Source organism: Oncorhynchus gorbuscha, linkage group LG05, assembly GCF_021184085.1.
Source record: "Oncorhynchus gorbuscha isolate QuinsamMale2020 ecotype Even-year linkage group LG05, OgorEven_v1.0, whole genome shotgun sequence".
Lineage (NCBI taxonomy): Eukaryota > Metazoa > Chordata > Actinopteri > Salmoniformes > Salmonidae > Oncorhynchus > Oncorhynchus gorbuscha.
In genome coordinates, this window is record NC_060177.1 from 92,293,905 (window position 1) to 92,317,764 (window position 23,860).

Genomic DNA, 23,860 nt, shown 5'->3' on the forward strand with positions numbered 1-23,860 from the left:
ATAGCTGTACAGATACCCAGCCTATAACTCTCAATAGCTTTACAGATACCCAGCCTATAACCCTCAATAGCTTTACAGATACCCAGCCTATAACTCTCAATAGCTTTACAGATACCCAGCCTATAACCCTCAATAGCTTTACAGATACACAGCCTATAACCCTCAATAGCTTTACAGATACACAGCCTATAACTCTCAATAGCTTTACAGATACCCAGCCTATAACCCTCAATAACTTTACAGATACCCAGCCTATAACCCTCAATAGCTTTACATATACCCAGCCTATAACTCTCAATAGCTTTACAGATACCCAGCCTATAACCCTCAATAGCTTTACAGATACCCAGCCTATACCCCTCAATAGCTTTACAGATACCCAGCCTATAACCCTCATTAGCTTTACAGATACCCAGCCTATAACCCTCAATAGCTTTACAGATACACAGCCTATAACCCTCAATAGCTTTACAGATACACAGCCTATAACTCTCAATAGCTTTACACATACCCAGCCTATAACCCTCAATAGCTTTACAGATACCCAGCCTATAACCCTCAATAGCTTTACATATACCCAGCCTATAACTCTCAATAGCTTTACAGATACCCAGCCTATAACCCACAATAGCTTTACAGATACCCAGCCTATAACCCTCAATAGCTTTACAGATACCCAGCCTATAACCCTCATTAGCTTTACAGATACCCAGCCTATAACCCTCAATAGCTTTACAGATACCCAGCCTATAACCCTCAATAGCTTTACAGATACCCAGCCTATAACCCTCAATAGCTTTACATATACCCAGCCTATAACCCTCAATAGCTTTACAGATACCCAGCCTGTAACCCTCAATGAATAAACAATGCAGAGGCAGAAGCACAGTGAATATATTGGACCTTGGGGTATCTCATACAGTGTTCTATACGCACCAGACTTGGTCAAATACATATCCAATACTTGATTTAGTTGATTTAGTTGGCCTGGTACAATGGAACTAAAGGCGAAAAATCTGGCACGATTATTTGGCATGTGCATTTGAAGTCTGACACACATGGGTTTTGTTTAGACAGAGAGAGATTCACTTCATATATTATCTACCTCACTTGCTTTGGCAATGTTAACACATGTTTCCCATGCCAATAAAGCCCCTTGAATTGAATTGAATTGAAAGACCAATTCTGATCTTTCTACCGGCTAATCTTTTGACCAATCATATCAGCTCTGAAAAATAATCTGATGTGTAAAGATCAGGAATTATTGTATTAAAATATAATTCAGTCTTGTTTACAATCATGGAACCATTATGAAACACACACCACAGAAAGCATCATTGAGATTTAAAACGGAGAGCTAAAACTATTTTTTGTTTTTGTCGAAAAGTCTAAATCTTGTAAATTCGAGGTACCATCATAATAATTAACTGAAAAAGAAGAAGATGTAAACAAGAAGAATTACGGCACATCATGAATGAATAATGTATTGTGTTAGTTGTTTCGTTCAGCAGTCACAGACCTGGCCTATGAACTTGCTGTACTCCTGTTTGATGCAGCTGTACACTGTTTTGTAGAAGTGCCTGTCTGTCGCCATGAGATCTGTGACTATCTCGGTGTGGTCCATTTTAGGCATGAGGTACAGGGACACCTTGATTGACAGGGCCGTGAGCAGCTCAGAGAACCTCTGGGAAGATTCCACCGGAACTATGATGTCGTTGGTCCCGTGGAGTAAGCAAAAGGGTGGAACTCTGTAGAATTGAACAAATGATGAGTTGGTAGTTGACGCACACACAAAATTCTAGTAGAGGTGCTGACTAACAGACTAGCCCCGTAGAACTGAACAGGAAGGAGAGACAACCGGAAAGACGACCAACAAAAAGATCTGAATAAGAAATCTTATTTCCTGGGCTGGTGTTCACCTATTTATTCTTGCCCTGTGCATTTCTTGGGTTAAGATCGTCGGAAACCACTGAGATCGTATCAGTTTTCTCGCCAATGTCGGCAGACGACACCATTCTGTATACTTCTGGCCCTTCCTTGGACACTGTGTTAACTAACCTCCAAACGAGATTCAGTGCCATACAACACTCCTTCCGTGGCCTCCAACTGCTCTTAAACGCTAGCAAAACTAAATGCATGCTTTTCAACCGTTCGCTGCCTGCACCCGCACGCCCGAAAAGCATCACCACCCTGGATGGTTCCGACCTAGAATATGTGGACATCTATAAGTACCTAGGTGTCTGGCTAGAATGTAAACTCTCCTTCCAGACTCATATCAAACATCTCCAATCTAAAATCAAATCTAGAGTCGGCTTTCTATTCCACAACAAAGCCTCCTTCACTCACGCCGCGAAACTTACCCTAGTAAAACTGACTATCCTACCGATCCTCGACTTCGGCGATGTCATTTACAAAATAGCTTCCAATACCCTATTCAGCAAACTGGATGCAGTTTATCACAGTGCCATCCGTTTTGTTACTAAAGCACCTTATACCACCCACCACTGCGACTTGTATGCTGTAGTTGGCTGGCCCTCGCTACATATTCGTCGCCAGACCCACTGGCTCCAGGTCATCTACAAGTCCATGCTAGGTAAAGCTCCGCCTTATCTCAGTTCACTGGTCACGATGGCAACACCCACCCATAGCACGCGCTCTAGCAGGTGTATCTCACTGATCATCCCCAAAGCCAACACCTCATTTGGCCACCTTTCCTTCCAGTTCTCTGCTGCTTGTGACTGGAACGAATTGCAAAAATCGCTGAAGTTGGAGACTTTTATCTCCCTCACCAACTTTAAACATCTGCTATCCGAGCAGCTAACCGATCGCTACCGCTGTTTATAGTCCATCGGTAAATAGCCCACCCAATTGACCTACCTCATCCCCATACTGTTTATATTTATTTACTTTTCTGCTCTTTTGCACACCAGTATCTCTACCTGCACATGACCATCTGATCATTTATCACTCCAGTGTTAATCTGCAATATTGTAATTATTCGCCTACCTCCTCATGCCTTTTGCACACAATGTATATAGACTCTTTTTTTCTACTGTGATATTGACTTGTTTATTGTTTACTCCATGTGTAACTCTGTGTTGTTGTCTGTTCACATTGCTATGCTTTATCTTGGCCAGGTCGCAGTTGTAAATGAGAACTTGTTCTCAACTAGCATACCTAGTTAAATAAAGGTGAAATAAATAAAAATAAAATAAAAAATAGTATTTGCAGCATGTTCATCCTACCTTTTCAGTTGTGCCTCGCTGAATTTCTTCAGTAGGTGTGTTGGTGAGTAATAAGGGAAGTTCTCTAGTCCATTCATGGCTTTGTGCATCGTAGAGACATACTCCACAGCTCTCATCTGTTCATGCTCGTAGTGGTCCACGATGTTGTACACTCCACTCAAACCTGAACAGAGAACAGACACCATGTCGTAGAGGAGGGGGGGGGGGGGACATGATATTTTTAAGGAACTTTAGTTTTTCTTAAATCTAAATTCATTGTAATACAACACAACTTCCTAACTTTTCATCTGATCATGAAAATAAATTAAAGCCTGAGCTTAAGAACAAGAAAATCTCATCAATGTGGAGATAAATGTTGAGCAGTCTGATTGTCTAAGACAATATCTATAAACCACGTATTGACCTGTATCTATAAACCACATATTGACCTGTATCTATAAACCACATATTGACCTGTAACTATAAACCACATATTGACCTGTAACTATAAACCACATATTGACCTGTATCTATAAACCACATATTGACCTGAAACTATAAACCACATATTGACCTGTATCTATAAACCACATATTGACCTGTAACTATAAACCACATATTGACATGTAACTATAAACCACATATTGACCTGTAACCACATATTGACCTGTAACTATAAACCACATATTGACCTGTATCTATAAACCACATATTGACCTGTATCTATAAACCACATATTGACCTGTAACCACATATTGACCTGTAACTATAAACCACATATTGACCTGTATCTATAAACCACATATTGACCTGTATCTATAAACCACATATTGACCTGTATCTATAAACCACATATTGACCTGTATCTATAAACCACATATTGACCTGTAACTATAAACCACATATTGACCTGTAACTATAAACCACATATTGACCTGTATCTATAAACCACATATTGACCTGTATCTATAAACCACATATTGACCTGTAACTATAAACCACATATTGACCTGTATCTATAAACCACGTATTGACCTGTAACTATAAACCACATATTGACCTGTAACTATAAACCACATATTGACCTGTAACTATAAACCACATATTGACCTGTAACTATAAACCACATATTGACCTGTATCTATAAACCACATATTGACCTGTAACTATAAACCACATATTGACCTGTAACTATAAACCACATATTGACCTGTAACTATAAACCACATATTGACCTGTATCTATAAACCACATATTGACCTGTAACTATAAACCACATATTGACCTGTATCTATAAACCACGTATTGACCTGTAACTATAAACCACATATTGACCTGTAACTATAAACCACATATTGACCTGTAACTATAAACCACATATTGACCTGTAACTATAAACCACATATTGACCTGTATCTATAAACCACATATTGACCTGTATCTATAAACCACATATTGACCTGTATCTATAAACCACATATTGACCTGTATCTATAAACCACGTATTGACCTGTATCTATAAACCACGTATTGACCTGTATCTATAAACCACATATTGACCTGTATCTATAAACCACATATTGACCTGTAACTATAAACCACATATTGACCTGTAACTATAAACCACATATTGACCTGTATCTATAAACCACATATTGACCTGAAACTATAAACCACATATTGACCTGTATCTATAAACCACATATTGACCTGTAACTATAAACCACATATTGACATGTAACTATAAACCACATATTGACCTGTATCTATAAACCACATATTGACCTGTATCTATAAACCACATATTGACCTGTAACCACATATTGACCTGTAACTATAAACCACATATTGACCTGTATCTATAAACCACATATTGACCTGTATCTATAAACCACATATTGACCTGTATCTATAAACCACATATTGACCTGTATCTATAAACCACATATTGACCTGTAACTATAAACCACATATTGACCTGTAACTATAAACCACATATTGACCTGTATCTATAAACCACATATTGACCTGTATCTATAAACCACATATTGACCTGTAACTATAAACCACATATTGACCTGTATCTATAAACCACATATTGACCTGTATCTATAAACCACATATTGACCTGTATCTATAAACCACATATTGACCTGTATCTATAAACCACATATTGACCTGTAACTATAAACCACATATTGACCTGTATCTATAAACCACATATTGACCTGTATCTATAAACCACATATTGACCTGTATCTATAAACCACATATTGACCTGTATCTATAAACCACATATTGACCTGTATCTATAAACCACATATTGACCTGTTACCACATATTGACCTGTAACTATAAACCACATATTGACCTGTATCTATAAACCACATATTGACCTGTATCTATAAACCACATATTGACCTGTTACCACATATTGACCTGTATCTATAAACCACATATTGACCTGTAACTATAAACCACATATTGACCTGTATTTATAAACCACATATTGACCTGTTACCACATATTGACCTGTAACTATAAACCACATATTGACCTGTTACCACATATTGACCTGTATCTATAAACCACATATTGACCTGTATCTATAAACCACATATTGACCTGTATCTATAAACCACATATTGACCTGTATCTATAAACCACATATTGACCTGTTACCACATATTGACCTGTATCTATAAACCACATATTGACCTGTAACTATAAACCACACATTGACCTGTATCTATAAACCACATATTGACCTGTAACTATAAACCACATATTGACCTGTATCTATAAACCACATATTGACCTGTATCTATAAACCACATATTGACCTGTAACTATAAACCACATATTGACCTGTAACTATAAACCACATTTTGACCTGTAACGAAAATAAACCACATATTGACCTGTATCTATAAACCACATATTGACCTGTAACTATAAACCACATATTGACCTGTATCTATAAACCACATATTGACCTGTAACTATAAACCACATATTGACCTGTAACTATAAACCACATATTGACCTGTAACCACATATTGGCCTGTAACTATAAACCACATATTGACCTGTAACTATAAACCACATATTGACCTGTATCTATAAACCACATATTGACCTGTATCTATAAACCACATATTGACCTGTAACTATAAACCACATATTGACCTGTATCTATAAACCACATATTGACCTGTATCTATAAACCACATATTGACCTGTATCTATAAACCACATATTGACCTGTATCTATAAACTACACATTGACCTGTAACTATAAACCACATATTGACCTGTATCTATAAACCACATATTGACCTGTATCTATAAACCACATATTGACCTGTATCTATAAACCACATATTGACCTGTAACTATAAACCACATATTGACCTGTATCTATAAACCACATATTGACCTGTATCTATAAACCACATATTGACCTGTTACCACATATTGACCTGTAACTATAAACCACATATTGACCTGTAACTATAAACCACATATTGACCTGTTACCACATATTGACCTGTATCTATAAACCACATATTGACCTGTTACCACATATTGACCTGTATCTATAAACCACATATTGACCTGTTACCACATATTGACCTGTAACTATAAACCACATATTGACCTGTAACTATAAACCACATATTGACCTGTATCTATAAACCACATATTGACCTGTATCTATAAACCACATATTGACCTGTAACTATAAACCACATATTGACCTGTATCTATAAACCACATATTGACCTGTATCTATAAACCACATATTGACCTGTATCTATAAACCACATATTGACCTGTATCTATAAACCACATATTGACCTGTAACTATAAACCACATATTGACCTGTATCTATAAACCACATATTGACCTGTATCTATAAACCACATATTGACCTGTTACCACATATTGACCTGTTACCACATATTGACCTGTTACCACATATTGACCTGTATCTATAAACCACATATTGACCTGTTACTCCTCTGATTGCCATGGTGATCTCTGTCTGCTTCTTGGCTTCTATAAAGAGCTCGTCTCGTCCCTCGACCATGAACAACACGGTTAGAGCTGCTAGGTGAGCCCCAGCGGAGTGGCCGACTAACACAATGTTATCCTGAAAAGACAACATAGTGGATATCAATACCTGTTAACTGTTTTATTACCCACTTTACAAACAAAAAATGAACCGTTTATGAACGACTAACACAATGTTATCCTGCACGTAGACAACAGGTAGGCACAGGGGGGTGAATATCATCCACTGTGTTATAAGTGCTTATTACACATTCATATATATGAACTAATAATGTAGTATTTATGATCTATATCTATAATAAGCCTTTGATAAATCATATATAGGGACTATTAACAGAATGTTATCCTTGCATAAAGAGAGAACAAGCACAGGAACGTTAGTATCATCATTGCATTTATAAACAGTCTTCAGTAAAGGGTGAATACAAAAACTTCCACTAAAGTCTCATTTTTCTAATATCAATGCATTATTATTATTATTATTATTATTATTATAAGTCTAAGTGACAATTATAATCTAGAAGAAGTGAGGATTACATAATCTAGAAGAAGTGAGGATTATAATCTAGAAGAGGTGAGGATTATAATCTAGAAGACGTGAGGATTATAATCTAGAAGAAGTGAGGATTATAATCTAGAAGAGGTGAGGATTGTAATCTAGAAGAAGTGAGGATTATAATCTAGAAGAAGTGAGGATTATAATCTAGAAGAAGTGAGGATCATAACCAAGAAGAAGTGAGGATTATAATCTAGAAGTGAGAATTATCTAGAAGAAGTGAGGATTATAATCGAGAAGAAGTGAGGACCATAACCAAGAAGAAGTGAGAATTATAATCTAGAATAAGTGAGGATTAGGCGCAGTGGTTAAGGGCGCTGTAGTGCAGCGCCAGCTGTGCCACCAGAGACTCTGGGTTCGCGCCCAGGCTCTGTCGTAACCGGCCGCGACCGGGAGGTCCGTGGGGCGGCGCACAATTGGCCTAGCGTCGTCCGGGTCAGGGAGGGTTTGGCCGGTAGGGAAATCCTTGTCTCATCGCGCACCAGCGACCCCTGTGGCGGGCGCAGTGCGCGCTAACCAAGGTTGCCAGGTGCACGGTGTTTCCTCCGACACATTGGTGCGGCTGGCTTCCGGGTTGGATGGCGCTGTGTTAAGAAGCAGTGTGGCTTGGTTGGGTTGTGTATCGGAGCACGCATGACTTTCAACCTTCGTCTCTCCCGTACGAGAGTTGTAGCGATGAGACAAGATAGTAGATACTAAACAATTGGATACCAGGAAATTGGGGTAAAAAAATAAATAAATAAGAATAAGAATAAATGAGGATTATAATCTAGAAGTGAGAATTATAATCTAGAAGAAGTGAGGATTATAATCTAGAAGAAGTGGGGATTATAATCTAGAGGTGAGAATTATAATCTAGAAGAAGTGAGGATTATAATCTAGAAGTGACAATTATAATCTAGAAGAAGTAAGGATTATAATCCTGAAGTGAGTATTATAATCTAGAAGAAGTAAGGATTATAATCTAGAAGTGAGGATCATAACCAAGAAGAAGTGAGGATTATAATCTAGAAGAAGTGATGATCATAATCTAGAGGTGAGAATTATAATCTAGAAGAAATGAGGATTATAATCTAGAAGTGACAATTATAATCTAGAAGAAGTAAGGATTATAATCCTGAAGTGAGGATTATAATCTAGAAGAAGTAAGGATTATAATCTAGAAGTGACAATTATAATCTAGAAGAAGTGAGGATTATAATCTAGAAGTGAGGATTATAATCTAGAAGAAGTGAGGATTATAATCTAGAAGAGGTGAGGATTATAATCGAGAAGAGGTGAGGATTATAATCTAGAAGAAGTGAGGATTATAATCTAGAAGAAGTAAGGATTATAATCTAGAAGAAGTAAGGATTGGCCCCTATGATATCAACCAATGTGTTATAACTGTGACCTGGCCAAGATAAAGCAAAGCAGTGTGACACAAAGAACAACAGAGTTACACATGGAATAAACAAAACATACAGTCAATAACACAATAGAAGAATCTGTATACAGTGTGTGCAAAGGGAGTAAGGAGGTAAGGCCATAAATAGGCCAATAGTAGCAAAGTAATTCGAATGTAGCAAATTAACACTGGAGTGATAGATGTGCACACTTACTTTGTCGAAGTTGAATTTATGGCCGCTGTCCCTCGCCCAAATGAGACAGTCCGCAATATCTTGAACCATACACAAAACATTACCCTGGAAAGAAGATTAGGGTCAAATGTGAACGCTGGTCTACTGAATACAACAGTGACTGCATGGTGTTTTGGTCTATTCTATCTGTCCCTATGCAACAAAAAAAAAATATATATATATATATATATACATTTGAAACTAGAAACGGTACATTTTCTAAAGAATATTTGTGTGCTTGCTGCAGCTGTTTTATTTTATGGTCGTGGAGGGAGTCTTACCTTTGGGTAGGTGCAATAGTCCGGGCAGATCACCGTTGCGCTGAGCTCCTTAGCCATCTGCATGGCCAGTAGACAGTATATGGACCTCTCCCCTGAACCCCAGGCTCCCCCGTATATAAACACTACCACAGGCACCGGTCCACTGCCTGGCTGGCCCACCGTGGGAGAATAATACAAGTCCAGCTTGTTACTACGACGCCCAAACGTGATTCCCTTTAGGAGGAGGAGGAGGAGGAGGAGGAGGAGAGAGGAGAGAGGGAGGAGAAGAAGAGTGCCGTGCAGTGAGGTTTCACATTCATTTATAATGAGGTACAGTACCAAATGGTTTTGTAAAATATTTCAAAGAAAGGCACTAATAATCAGCTATACACAGTCAGGGCGATGATGATAATTTTTCTCCACTCATACAAAACCAATAAAGGCCTAGTTCACTAATATTATATATATATTTATATTTTAAAGTAATATACAGTACCAGTCAAACATTTGGACACACCTTCTCATTTCAGGGTTTTTCTTGATATTTTTTTTACTGTTTTCTACATTGTAGAATAATAGTGAAGAAATTAAAACTATGAAAATAACACAGATGGAATCATGTAGAGAGAACGCCAATAGCGAGCAAAGCTGTCGTCAAGGCAAAGGATGGCTACTTTGAAGAATCTCAAATATAACATCTATTTTGATTTTGTGATTAACATTTTTTTGGTTACTACACGATTCCATCTGTGTTATTTCATAGTTTTGATTTCTTCACTATTATTCTACAATGTAGAAATCAGTAAAAATAAAGAAAGACCCTGGAATGAGTAGCTGTGTCCAAACATTTGTCTGATACTGTATGTATATATATATATATATATATATATATATATATATATATATATATATATATATATATATATATATATATTTCCCATTTATCATTTGGTGCTTCAGCACCCTACTTCCCACGTCTGTGGAAAAGACAGCAGCGCAAGACCAGCAATGTTGGAAAACTGGGACATAATGACCTTTTCATGATGATTGGGTGGGTTTCTTGGCGGACGGGGGGGGGTTACTACATTATCTTTTCAGAATGATTGGGGGTTTGCTACATTACCTTTTCATAGTGGTTGGGGGTCCACATTACCTTTTCATAGTGGTTGGGGTTTCTACATTACCTTTTCATAATGGTTGAGGTTTTTCTACATTACCTTTTCATAATGGTTGGGGTTTTCTACATTACCTTTTCATAATGGCTGGGGTTTTCTACATTACCTTTTCATAATGGTTGGGGTTTTCTTCATTGCCTTTTTATAATAGTTGGGGTTTCTACATTACCTTTCGTGGTGGTTGGGGTTTTCTACATGACCTTTTCATTTTTATTACTACATTACCTTTTCGGAATGATTGGGGGGTTTACTACATTACCTTTCATACTGTTTGGGTTTGCTACATTACCTTTTGTGATGATTGGGGTTTTCTACATGCCCTTTTCATAATGATTGGGGGAGGGGGGGGGCGTTCTACATTACCCTGTCATAATGCTTGGGGTTTTATACATTACCTTTCGTGATGATTGGGGGTTCTACATGACCTTTTCATGACGATTGGGGGAGGGGGGAGATGTTACTACATAATCTTTTCAGAATGATTGGGGGGTTTGCTACATTACCTTTTCATAGTGGTGGTGGGGGGTTCCACATTACCTTTTCATAATGGTTGGGTTTCTACATTACCTTTTGTGATGGTTGGGGTTTTCTACATGCCCTTTTCATAATGGTTGGGGTTTTCTACATTACCTTTTCATAATGATTGGGGTTTTCTACATGACCTTTTCATAATGATTGGGGTTTTCTACATGACCTTTTCATTTTTTATTACTACATTACCTTTTCGGAATGATTGGGGGTTTACTACATTACCTTTTCATAGTGGTTGGGGGGGGTTCTACATTACCTTTTCATAATGGTTGGGTTTTCTACATTACCTTTTGTGGTGATTGGGGTTAACTACATTACCTTTTCATAATGATTGGGGGTTTTCTACATTACCTTTCATGATGATTGGGGTTTTCTACATGCCCTTTTCATAATGATTGGGGGGGGGTTCTGCATGACCTTTTCGTGATTTCCCCTTTTTTTCTACATTACCTTTTCGGAATGATTGGGGTGGGGGTTTACTACATTACCGTTTCATAATGGTTGGGGGTGCTGCATTACCTTTTCATAATGATTGGGGGTTATACATTATCGTTTCATAATGATGGGGGGGGTTTCTACATTACCTTTTCATGGTGATTGGGGGGTTTACTACATGACCTTTTCATACTGGTTGGGGGGAGTTCTACATTACCCTTTCATGATGATTGGGGTTTTCTACATTGCCTTTTCATAATGATTGTGGTTTCTACATTACCTTTTCATAATGCTTGTGGTTTTCTACATTCTTGTACCAGGACTTCCACTGGAAGTAGAGTTTGCCGTACTGGAAGTATTTCAGCATCTCCAGCACAGCTCTAGTCAGACAGTATATCCTCCTGGGGAGAGGAAGGACACACACACACACACACACACACACACACACACACACACACACACACACACACACACACACACACACACACACACACACACACACACACACACACACACACACACACACACACACACACACACACACACACACACACATCTCAGAACCGCTAAATAAATATGAGCCCTGCTTGCCAGACTCATGGCGTGGGAAGAGATTATAAAAATCAGAACCTCATAACAATGTTTATGTCCCTATTCCCTATATAGTGCACTACTTTTGACCAGGGCCCTATGGTACCCTATTCCCTATATATAGTGCACTACTTTTGACCAGGGCCCTATGGTACCCTATTCCCTATATAGTGCACTACTTTTGACCAGGGCCCTATGGTACCCTATTCCCTATATAGTGCACTACTTTTGACCAGGGCCCATAGGGTTCTGGTGCTCTATGTAGGGAATAGGGTGCCATTCAGGGGACACACACAATATATCAGTGAAGATTATAGTAGCGCTGGATTGTTAAATTACCTTGGCTTCAGAGCCTCAATGTACTTTTTATAGCCTGGCTTGTTAGGCCAGCCATACATCCACTGAGCTACGAGAGAGATGGAGTAGGGGATGCCCACTAACAGGGCCCCTGCAGCCATGGGTAGAGACATGTTGTACTTCAGTCCAATCCTAGAGAACAACACACGGAGAGAGAGGAGGGAGAGAGAGGAGGGAGAGAGAGGGAGAGAGAGAGAGAGACAGAGAGAAGGAGAGAGACAGAGACACGGAGCGAGAGAAAGAGGAGAGAGATGAGGGAGAAACAGAGAGAAGGAGAGAGAGAGACATAGCGAGAGACAGAGGGAGGAGAGAGAGAGACAGAGAAGGAGAGAGAGTGGGACAGAGGGAGGAGAGAGGAGAGAGAGGGACAGAGGGAGGAGAGAGAGGGACAGAGGGAGGAGAGAGAGACAGATAAGGAGAGAGACAGAGACACAGAGCGAGAGAAAGAGGAGAGAGATGAGGGAGAGAGATGAGGGAGAAACAGAGAGAAGGAGAGAGAGACACATAGCGAGAGACAGAGGGAGGAGAGAGAGAGACAGAGAAGGAGAGAGAGTGGGACAGAGGGAGGAGAGAGGAGAGAGAGGGACAGAGGGAGGAGAGAGAGACAGATAAGGAGAGAGAGAGAGGGAGGAGAGAGGAGAGAGGGATTTAAAAGGAGAGAGAGAGAGGGACAGAGGGAGGAGAGATGAGAGAGGGAGACAGAGAAGGAGAGAGAGAGGGATGAGAGAGGAGAGAGAGACAGAGAAGGAGAGAGAGAGACAGAGAAGGAGAGAGAGGGACAGAGAAGGAGAGAGAGAGACAGAGGGAGGAGAGAGAGGGACAGAGGGAGGAGAGAGGAGAGAGAGGGACAGAGGGAGGAGAGAGAGGGACAGAGGGAGGAGAGAGAGAGACAGAGAAGGAGAGAGAGAGAGGGATGAGAGAGAGAGAGAGACAGAGGGGGGGTTAGTAATCACTGTTGCATAATAATATGCCAGTTCGTAGCTCCTGAGTGGCGCAGTGGTCTAAGGCACTGCATCTCCATGCAAGAGGCGTCACTACAGTCCCTGGTTCGAATCCAGGCTGTATCACATCTGGCTGCGATTGGGAGTCACATAGGGCGGCGCACAATTGGCCCAGCGTGGTCCGGGTTTGGCCCGGGGGGGGTAGGCCGTCATTGTAAAATAAGAATTTGTTCTTAACTGACTTGCTTAGTTAAATAAAGGTTCAACTAATAAAAAAGAATCAAGATAAGCTATTGAACGGCACTGGTAAGTAAAACATACTGAGTACATCCTTCCTCACATGTTAATGAAGAGTTAGCAAACTGCTAAAAATAGTCATGTACAGTATTGAATGGCACTGGTATACAAGTGAACAAGTTATTTTGAGTGTGCTTGTACTCACATATTTAGTGATCCAAGTTGAGACGCTGTATCTGCGGGAGTGTTTCCTGTAAGAGGAAGGCCAAGCAGGACAGACAACGTTAGACTATTACACCACCTGATCCATAGATGATTCAGATAACCAAGGTTCAGACCTAAGACCATGATTAGTTTAATTCTTTGGAGCAGGTGTCTTAGTGCTAGGGTGGAACAAAAAGCTGGCTGCTCCACAGTAAGCAGAGGGAGACTGGAACAAATACTGTTCCGAGGTTCTACTATGCAATGAGTTCTGAAGTTGCAAAATTCCAAATTCCATTCCACTATGACAGGTTATCTGTGGACTAGCTCTGGGTCAAGGTGCCCTGAACCAGAGCCAACCAAACTGAAGGCAGGGCAAACCCCGTTTTTGGTGATTTCTGGTATATGATCAAAATAAATAAATCGCAACACGTTTTAGGCCTCATTCAGCAGTTGTTTTCCCTGATTTAAGTACAATACCATTGGAAATTATATTATATTACCATTATATTACTAAAACTTTAAGTTGAAAATGATGCTGTCCTGCTTCATGTTGACAAGATATTTTGATAAATGTCAAAACACAGTTTTAAGGTGACCCAATCAATAACCAATATGTAGAACCCATTTGTGATATTTTGAAAACATAAAAATGTCAATTTACAAATACAGTAGTAATTATGATACTTATTATTATTATTATTTATTTTTTGAACGAGCACCTTATGAACTGCACACATACCAAAAATCCTGTTGTTTTGACAATTGGCAATAAATAACTGATATCGATTAGGGGGGGGGGGGAATAAGGTTGTACGTGCTGTTGAAACTAAAAACACACATGGTTGGAGAACAACCAGCAGAAGACACTGAGATACAGTTTTACAGTGATGCAATTTTGATCGGCAAAATCGGAAAGAGAAACGCAACACTTATTTAGTCAATAACTCATATCGATATATCACGCTGAAATCAATTACACGAGAGGGGGAGACGAGGCTGCACGTCCTGTTGAAACAAACACACGGAATCCGGCGATAATGTGAATAATGTGTACATCACTGGTCGGAGGACAGTTTGTAGAAGGCAGCTAGCTGGGCCACCAAACGCTGTAAAAGTGTAAAAGGCAACACGTTTCTGTTTGTTATTTTAGATATTACGCTGAAATAAAGAGAACGTTGTCGCGCTGTTTAAAATAACACGATTCAAAGGCCACAGGGAAGCCTGGAACAAACTATACATGGTTGGTTAGACGACAACTTGTAGGAGGATTATATCTATATTTTGGAATGGCGGATGTTGATTCCGGAAGGCTGCCATGCAGGGCCTGCTCTAGCCTTTTTGGGGCCCTAGGTGAGATTTGGCTGGGGGCCTGTCATGCCAATTAATGTCCCCCTGCCATAAAGTGCTCCCCCCCCCCCCCCCCCCACACACACACCTATTAGTGCCCGTTGCCATATCAACGGTGTGATGGCCTAATGCTTTGTATTCTGGATATCATTACAGCCTAAATATAATTATTTTCATCTCGCTATGTAAACAAAGTTTATTTAGCGACAAAAAAAAAAATTGCAGTTTAAACTTAGTTTTGTTTAGTAAGATGAATTACTTCAAACTACTTTTGTGTACCTTGTTAACATTTCAACATTAAATCCATGTCTTAAACATTACTACGTTTTGGAAAATGGCAAAGTAAACGTCTCATCAACTAGACACATTAAAGTTATTTACCTTATAGAACAGGAAGTTACAGATCAGGAAGTTACCGATCAGGAAGTTACCGATCAGGAAGTTACCGATCAGGAAGTTACAGATCAGGAAGTTACCGATCAGGAAGTTACAGATCAGGAAGTTACCGATCAGGAAGTTACCGATCAGGAAGTTACCGATCAGGAAGTTACAGATCAGGAAGTTACAGATCAGGAAGTTACCGATCAGGAAGTTACAAATCAGGAAGTTACAGATCAGGAAGTTACAGATCAGGAAGTTACCGATCAGGAAGTTACCGATCAGGAAGTTACAGATCAGGAAGTTACAGATCAGGAAGTTACCGATCAGGAAGTTACAGATCAGGAAGTTACAGATCAGGAAGTTACAGATCAGGAAGTTACAGATCAGGAAGTCAGCTAATTTCCACTCCATTCATATGCAAATCAATTTGATTCATACACTGTCATGTTTATATTTTAACCTGCCCTTCCCTCATCTTCATTGAAATTAAATCATTTTTAGTAAATCCTCTATTATGATTCATTGTTGTTCTATCTCTTATAGCCCATTAGCACCCCCTTGTGGTTGAATATATATATGTATCTACTGTAGGTCCCAGGATAAAACAATGAATACTGTTGAACTATCAAACAACATCAAAGGATACGTTACAATTTACAACAATGAACACCTCGTGAAACAGCTGTGAAAACCAACCTGCCAATATTTAAGACTTAAATATATAACGTTTGATCTTTTCTTGGTATAGTTGTGTCATTCATTTATTGTCACTTGTTTTTGTAAATCAGACTGAAATAGTGAATTTTGGCGTGTGGAATAGAGAGGAGGTGGGTGATGTGTGTGTGTGGGTGGGAGGTCCTGGCTGTCACTTGTTCTCAACAGACAGTCAGTCTCAGAAAGGGGGACTTAAGGAGGGAGACTGCAATGTCCAGGCACCGCTATTCTCTTTGTTCTGAGTGTTTGCAGTGCTAGTGTTTTTAGTTCATCTGTGGATCTCACATACAGTATTACGTGCCCAGTATGATAGAGCACGAACACTTTCTAGCAACAGCCTTAGCAACGGAAGCTAGAACTCATCGAATCCCATTGTGACACGGGGGGCACTATTTGGCAGGGGGACACTATTTGGCAGGGGGATACTATTAGGCAGGGGGACACTGTTTGGCATCTACACATTTTCCCATGAACCTATGCCATGTTAATGATATCTGAGAGTGACTAACAAAATCAACAACCCCTGGAGGTCAGAGCCACTGGGAACGTACCCTGCGTGCCCGGTCGGTATTCAGCCATGATTACAACACATTTAAATAACTGGCTAGACTAACTTAGCATTCTAAGACATGTTAGCTGACATGTGCTAATTGAGTGACTGTCAGTGACGGACAACAACAACAAAAAAACAAGAGAAAAACTGCTGAGTCACAACCACATTTTGTTGGAACTTTGTACCATGTGTATTCTACTAACACAGTAAATTGTGTCCGGGACTGTTCCCTAGCGACCGGGGGGGCTGGAGCCAGACCTGGTGCCATCAACCACTTTATCTATTACTCAAACGAATCACCGTGTAACATAGAATATCAACAGTGACAACGGTGGCTGCTATTTAAGTGATAGTTTGAGTGTCAAATCAATGTATTTGTGTGTGGCAAGCGTCTTTTATAGGGAGACCCCCATTCTAAGTGATTCTAAGTTCTGGGCTCTCCAAGCATGTGATAAAATGAACGGTACGCAACCAATTAATATTATGTCATCGTGATGACTATATGCTTTTACACCAACGTCACCAACCCAAAAGGACGTCACCAACCCAAAAGGACGTCACCAACCCAAAAGGACGTCACCAACCCAAAAGGACGCCACCAACCCAAAAGGACGCCACCAACCCAAAAGGACGTCACCAACGCCACCAACGTCACCAACGTCACCAACCCAAAAGGACATCACCAACGTCACCAACCCAAAAGGACGTCACCAACATCACCAACCCAAAAGGACGTCACCAACCCAAAAGGACATCACCAACGTCACCAACGCCACCAACGTCACCAACCCAAAAGGACGTCACCAACGTCACCAACATCACCAACGTCACCAACGTCACCAACCCAAAAGGACGTCACCAACCCAAAAGGACATCACCAACGTCACCAACGTCACCAACGTCACCAACCCAAAAGGACGTCACCAACGTCACCAACGTCACCAACCCAAAAGGACGTCACCAACGTCACCAACGTCACCAACGTCACCAACGCCACCAACCCAAAAGGACATCACCAACGTCACCAACGCCACCAACCCAAAAGGACATCACCAACGTCACCAACGCCACCAACCCAAAAGGACATCACCAACGTCACCAACCCAAAAGGACATCACCAACGTCACCAACCCAAAAGGACATCACCAACGTCACCAACGTCACCAACGTCACCAACGCCACCAACGTCACCAACCCAAAAGGACGTCACCAACATCACCAACCCAAAAGGACATCACCAACGTCACCAACCCAAAAGGACGTCACCAACCCAAAAGGACGTCACCAACGTCACCAACGTCACCAACGCCACCAACGCCACCAACATCACCAACATCACCAACCCAAAAGGACGTCACCAACATCACCAACCCAAAAGGACATCACCAACGTCACCAACCCAAAAGGACGTCACCAACCCAAAAGGACGTCACCAACCCAAAAGGACGTCACCAACGTCACCAACCCAAATGGACGTCACCAACGTCACCAACCCAAAAGGACGCCACCAACCCAAAAGGACGCCACCAACCCAAAAGGACGCCACCAACGCCACCAACCCAAAAGGACATCACCAACGTCACCAACCCAAAAGGACATCACCAACGTCACCAACCCAAAAGGACATCACCAACGTCACCAACCCAAAAGGACGTCACCAACCCAAAAGGACGCCACCAACGTCACCAACCCAAAAGGACATCACCAACGTCACCAACCCAAAAGGACATCACCAACGTCACCAACGTCACCAACGCCACCAACGTCACCAACCCAAAAGGACGTCACCAACATCACCAACCCAAAAGGACATCACCAACGTCACCAACCCAAAAGGACGTCACCAACCCAAAAGGACGTCACCAACCCAAAAGGACGTCACCAACGTCACCAACCCAAATGGACGTCACCAACGTCACCAACCCAAAAGGACGTCACCAACCCAAAAGGACGTCACCAACCCAAAAGGACGTCACCAACGCCACCAACGTCACCAACCCAAAAGGACATCACCAACGTCACCAACCCAAAAGGACATCACCAACGTCACCAACCCAAAAGGACGTCACCAACCCAAAAGGACGCCACCAACGTCACCAACCCAAAAGGACATCACCAACGTCACCAACCCAAATGGACATCACCAACGTCACCAACGTCACCAACCCAAAAGGACGTCACCAACCCAAAAGGACGTCACCAACCCAAAAGGACATCACCAACGCCACCAACCCAAAAGGACATCACCAACGTCACCAACCCAAAAGGACATCACCAACGTCACCAACCCAAATGGACATCACCAACGTCACCAACCCAAAAGGACATCACCAACGTCACCAACCCAAAAGGACATCACCAACGTCACCAACCCAAAAGGACATCACCAACGTCACCAACCCAAAAGGACATCACCAACGTCACCAACCCAAAAGGACATTACCAACGTCACCAACCCAAAAGGACATCACCAACGTCACCAACCCAAAAGGACATCACCAACGTCACCAACCCAAAAGGACATCACCAACGTCACCAACCCAAAAGGACATCACCAACGTCACCAACCCAAAAGGACGTCACCAACGTCACCAACGCCACCAACGCCACCAACATCACCAACATCACCAACCCAAAAGGACGTCACCAACCCAAAAGGACATCACCAACGTCACCAATCCCAGGTCAAAAGGACGTGTAATTCCACAAAATGTTACGGGGTGAAAATGCAAGCTTGTGTAAGGCAGTAACACAAACTGTCCACATTATGGGGGGAGGGGGGGGGACGCAATATAGGCCGACGTGAAGAGATAAACGCAGACATTCTGTACATTTACTTTACTTACACCACCCGATGTCACAGGAAGGCCATAAAGATCATCAAGGACAACAACCACCCGAGCCACTGCCTGTTCACCCCGCTATCATCCAGAAGGCGAGGTCAGTACAGGTGCATCAAAGCTGGGACCGAGAGACTGAAAAACAACTTCTATCTCAAGGCCATCAGACTGTTAAACAGCCACCACTAACATTGAGTGGCTGCTGCCAACACACTGACTCAACTCCAGCCACTTTAATAATGGGAATTGATGGGAAATTATGTAAAATATATCACTAGCCACTTTAAACAATGCTACCTAATATAATGTTTACATACCCTACATTATTCATCTCATATGTATATGTATATGTATATACTGTACTCTATATCATCTACTGCATCTTTATGTAATGCATGTTAGTTAGATTACTCGTTGGTTATTACTGCATTGTCGGAACTAGAAGCACAAGCATATCTGGGAGTCTTTTTGTTGAATTGACAGCCAACGAAAAGTCTGTGTCTGATGATTTTAGAATTCTTTTTGTTTAATTTTTATTAATTTGATTTCTTTTAGATATAATTTTTTTTTATTATTATACAAAATTATCAACAATTTACATCCTTACATCATACATGTCTAACAAAACAAAACACAGGTAAAACTAGAAAATACTGAATAAATACAAATACATACAAATTCAAGTGCAATTGTATTCACTCAGAAAAAATATATAATTATAATGATTAACGAAGATGTTATTCACTATGGATAATGTCTTAACAAGATGATTAAATTCAATCAAAATTATTTAGAAATTTTGGTATAGAATTCTGGAATTTTTGTTTGTGTATAAAGTATTTGGCAACAAGAATACATTTTTTTTTTTTAAATCACAATAATTTCAATGGTCTTGTTATCATTGCAATAGTAACATGTTAAATCCTTCAGGTCAAAAACGTAGTGTTATAAAACATTGTCTGTGTCCGATGAACGCCACATCGAAGCACGCAGTTCTGACCGTAGACCAAACATGCGGAAATAAGCTTCGTTCGCAGCTGCTATTACTGCGACCTCTACTGTAAAGTCGACGTAACTGCATGATTTTACTAATCCGCGATGGATATGCAGTTTAACACAATACTGCAGCTGACAACAATGTTTTATTCGGAAGATATCAGCTATTCTCTCCCTTATGTTGCTACACAACTAACTGACCGAATAGTGGCACATATTCATGAATACAGCAACCTACCAGACAACATGTAAGTCTGTCTTATGCACCGTTAGATATATCAGCATTTTTTTTTAATTCTAGAAATAACTTACCGTTTAGACGGGTTATTGTACTAGGCTACAATGTGTCTTCTTAGGCCTATTGATGTAGGAATAGAAAGGGGGGGGGTGGTGTTTGTAAAATGTCAAACTAAGGTAAGAAAATTGTTTCGTTTTGAATCCTCAAATGACCGACTTCATTGATCATCTATCAAGGCAGGAAAGCGTCTCAAAACAGAACGAAAAATGTTCCCAAATACGTCACAATTTAACTCGTATTTGTCCTAATTATTTCACTATCCGAAGTATTATCTTGTCATTACAGGTTTCGGAAAAGAAACAGGTTTTTCTTCTTCTCCATCATCATAATTGCAGATTTTATAACAACAGGAGCCGGGTGTTAGGGTATTCGATGTCCGCCGTACGCCACATGATTCGTTCCCATTGGTTATTATTCTTAGAAGGCAGGACTACTAGTTGGTGTACTTTGAGGTTTGATTGGCTGGGTTAGTTGTCATTCTGCCCACTGTTTTATTCAATATTCGCGTCTGCAATACGTCATGGATTTATGAGAATTTGCGTTATGATCGGAATATTTGTAAAGTAGATAAATTATTTTGGCAATTACCTGTAGTATTGTGTGATGGAGTTATGGTTATAGAGGTGTAGGGTGATGGAGTCATGTTATAGAGGTGTAGGGTGATGGAGTCATGGTTATAGAAGTGTAGGGTGATGGAGTCATGGTTATAGATGTGTAGGGTGATGGAGTCATGTTATAGAGGTGTAGGGTGATGGAGTCATGGTTATAGAAGTGTAGGGTGATGGAGTCATGGTTATAGATGTGTAGTGTGATGGAGTCATGGTTATAGAGGTGTAGGGTGATGGAGTCATGTTATAGATGTGTAGTGTGATGGAGTCATGGTTATATATATGTAGGGTGATGGAGTCATGGTTATAGAGGTGTAGGGTGATGGAGTCATGTTATAGAGGTGTAGGGTGATGGAGTCATGGTTATAGATGTGTAGTGTGATGGAGTCATGGTTATAGAGGTGTAGGGTGATGGAGTCATGGTTATAGATGTGTAGTGTGATGGAGTCATGGTTATATATATGTAGGGTGATGGAGTCATGGTTATAGAGGTGTAGGGTGATGGAGTCATGTTATAGAGGTGTAGGGTGATGGAGTCATGGTTATAGAAGTGTAGGGTGATGGAGTCATGGTTATAGATGTGTAGTGTGATGGAGTCATGGTTATATATATGTAGGGTGATGGAGTCATGGTTATATATATGTAGGGTGATGGAGTCTTGGTTATAGAGGTGTAGGGTGATGGAGTCATGGTTATAGAGGTGTAGTGTGATGGAGTCATGGTTATAGTGGTGTAGGGTGATGGAGTCATGGTTATAGAGGTGTAGGGTGATGGAGTCATGGTTATAGAGGTGTAGGGTGATGGAGTCATGGTTATAGAGGTGAGTCATGGTTATAGAGGTGTAGGGTGATGGAGTCATGGTTATAGAGGTGTAGGGTGATGGAGTCATGGTTATAGAGGTGTAATGTGATGGAGTCATGGTTATAGAGGTGTAGGGTGATGGAGTCATGGTTATAGAGGTGTAGGGTGATGGAGTCATGTTATAGAGGTGTAGGGTGATGGAGTCATGGATATAGTGGTGTAGGGTGATGGAGTCATGGTTATAGAGGTGTAGGGTGATGGAGTCATGGTTATAGAGGTGAGTCATGGTTATAGAGGTGTAGGGTGATGGAGTCATGGTTATAGAGGTATAGGGTGATGGAGTCATGGTTATAGAGGTGTAGGGTGATGGAGTCATGGTTATAGAGGTGTAATGTGATGGAGTCATGGTTATAGAGGTGTAGTGTGATGGAGTCATGGTTATAGATGTGTAGTGTGGCAGGTAGCCTAGCAGTTAAGAACTTTGGGCCAGTAACCGAAAGGTCGCTGTTTCAAATCCCTGTGGTTCAAATCCCTGAGCCGATTAGGTGAAAAATCTGTCTGTGTCCTTGAGCAAGGCACTTAACCCTAATTGCTCCTGTAAATTGTTCTGGATAAGAGCATCTGCTACATATGAATAGAATAGGTTCAGATGAGTAAGCCCTAATATTTTATTGTCAGTGCAATCCAGTGAGGTTGGGATGTCCCTCCGCTTAATCCCATACCCTTACCCTAATAACCATAACTCATACCTAATATTTTATCGTACCTTGACCATTTCAACTTCAATGGGGTAGAGACTTCCCAAGGATACCAGATAGGATGGAACAATCTTTCATGGGCTAGCTAATCTAAAATATACATATTTGTATTTATTTTCAAAGTAGCCCTGTGTTCACTGCTAAGACATCTTGCAGGATGGTATAAGGAGGGTGCACACACACACAAGGCGGAGCCACATGATGCTCGGAGTGACTGCGGGCAGAGCTATATAACGCTCAGAGTGACTGCGGTCGCTCTCTCTCTCATACACACACAAGTGGAGAGAGTAGGTTAACTTCTGAATGATTGAATGAAGTGGTCGAATAATACGTGACCAAAATCTCAAGACCAAACA

The 23,860-nt window shown here is 40.7% G+C and overlaps 1 protein-coding gene across 2 annotated transcripts; it reads right to left on the minus strand.

The window, feature by feature from the left end:
• Positions 1-1,502: 1,502 nt before the first annotated feature.
• On the minus strand, positions 1,503-21,727 carry si:dkey-193c22.1 (uncharacterized protein LOC567837 homolog). 2 transcript variants are annotated; one of them, XM_046348796.1, is made up of 9 exons: positions 21,352-21,727; positions 14,210-14,255; positions 12,809-12,958; positions 12,159-12,279; positions 9,759-9,971; positions 9,460-9,543; positions 7,240-7,381; positions 3,246-3,408; positions 1,503-1,748 (listed from the first exon to the last, which is right to left on the minus strand). In XM_046348796.1, coding segments are annotated over exons 2-9 (1,119 nt in total). In that variant the 5' UTR covers positions 14,212-14,255; positions 21,352-21,727; the 3' UTR covers positions 1,503-1,504. The 2 variants fall into 2 exon arrangements, with proteins under 2 accessions (XP_046204752.1, XP_046204751.1); XM_046348795.1 differs by lacking the exon at positions 21,352-21,727 and having other exon boundaries at positions 14,210-14,403.
• Between the last annotated feature and the right edge of the window lie 2,133 nt (positions 21,728-23,860).

Bases quoted from the DNA above. Each gene is read 5' to 3' on its own strand.
- si:dkey-193c22.1 (XM_046348795.1), bottom strand. From the start codon at position 14,352: ATGGTCTTAGGTCTGAACCTTGGTTATCTGAATCATCTATGGATCAGG. The intron at 12,280-12,808 runs GTAATTTAACAA...TCCTCTCCCCAG, and splicing joins ATTGAGGCTCTGAAGCCAAG to GAGGATATACTGTCTGACTA. The intron at 9,544-9,758 runs GTAAGACTCCCT...TCTTCTTTCCAG, and splicing joins ACTATTGCACCTACCCAAAG to GGTAATGTTTTGTGTATGGT.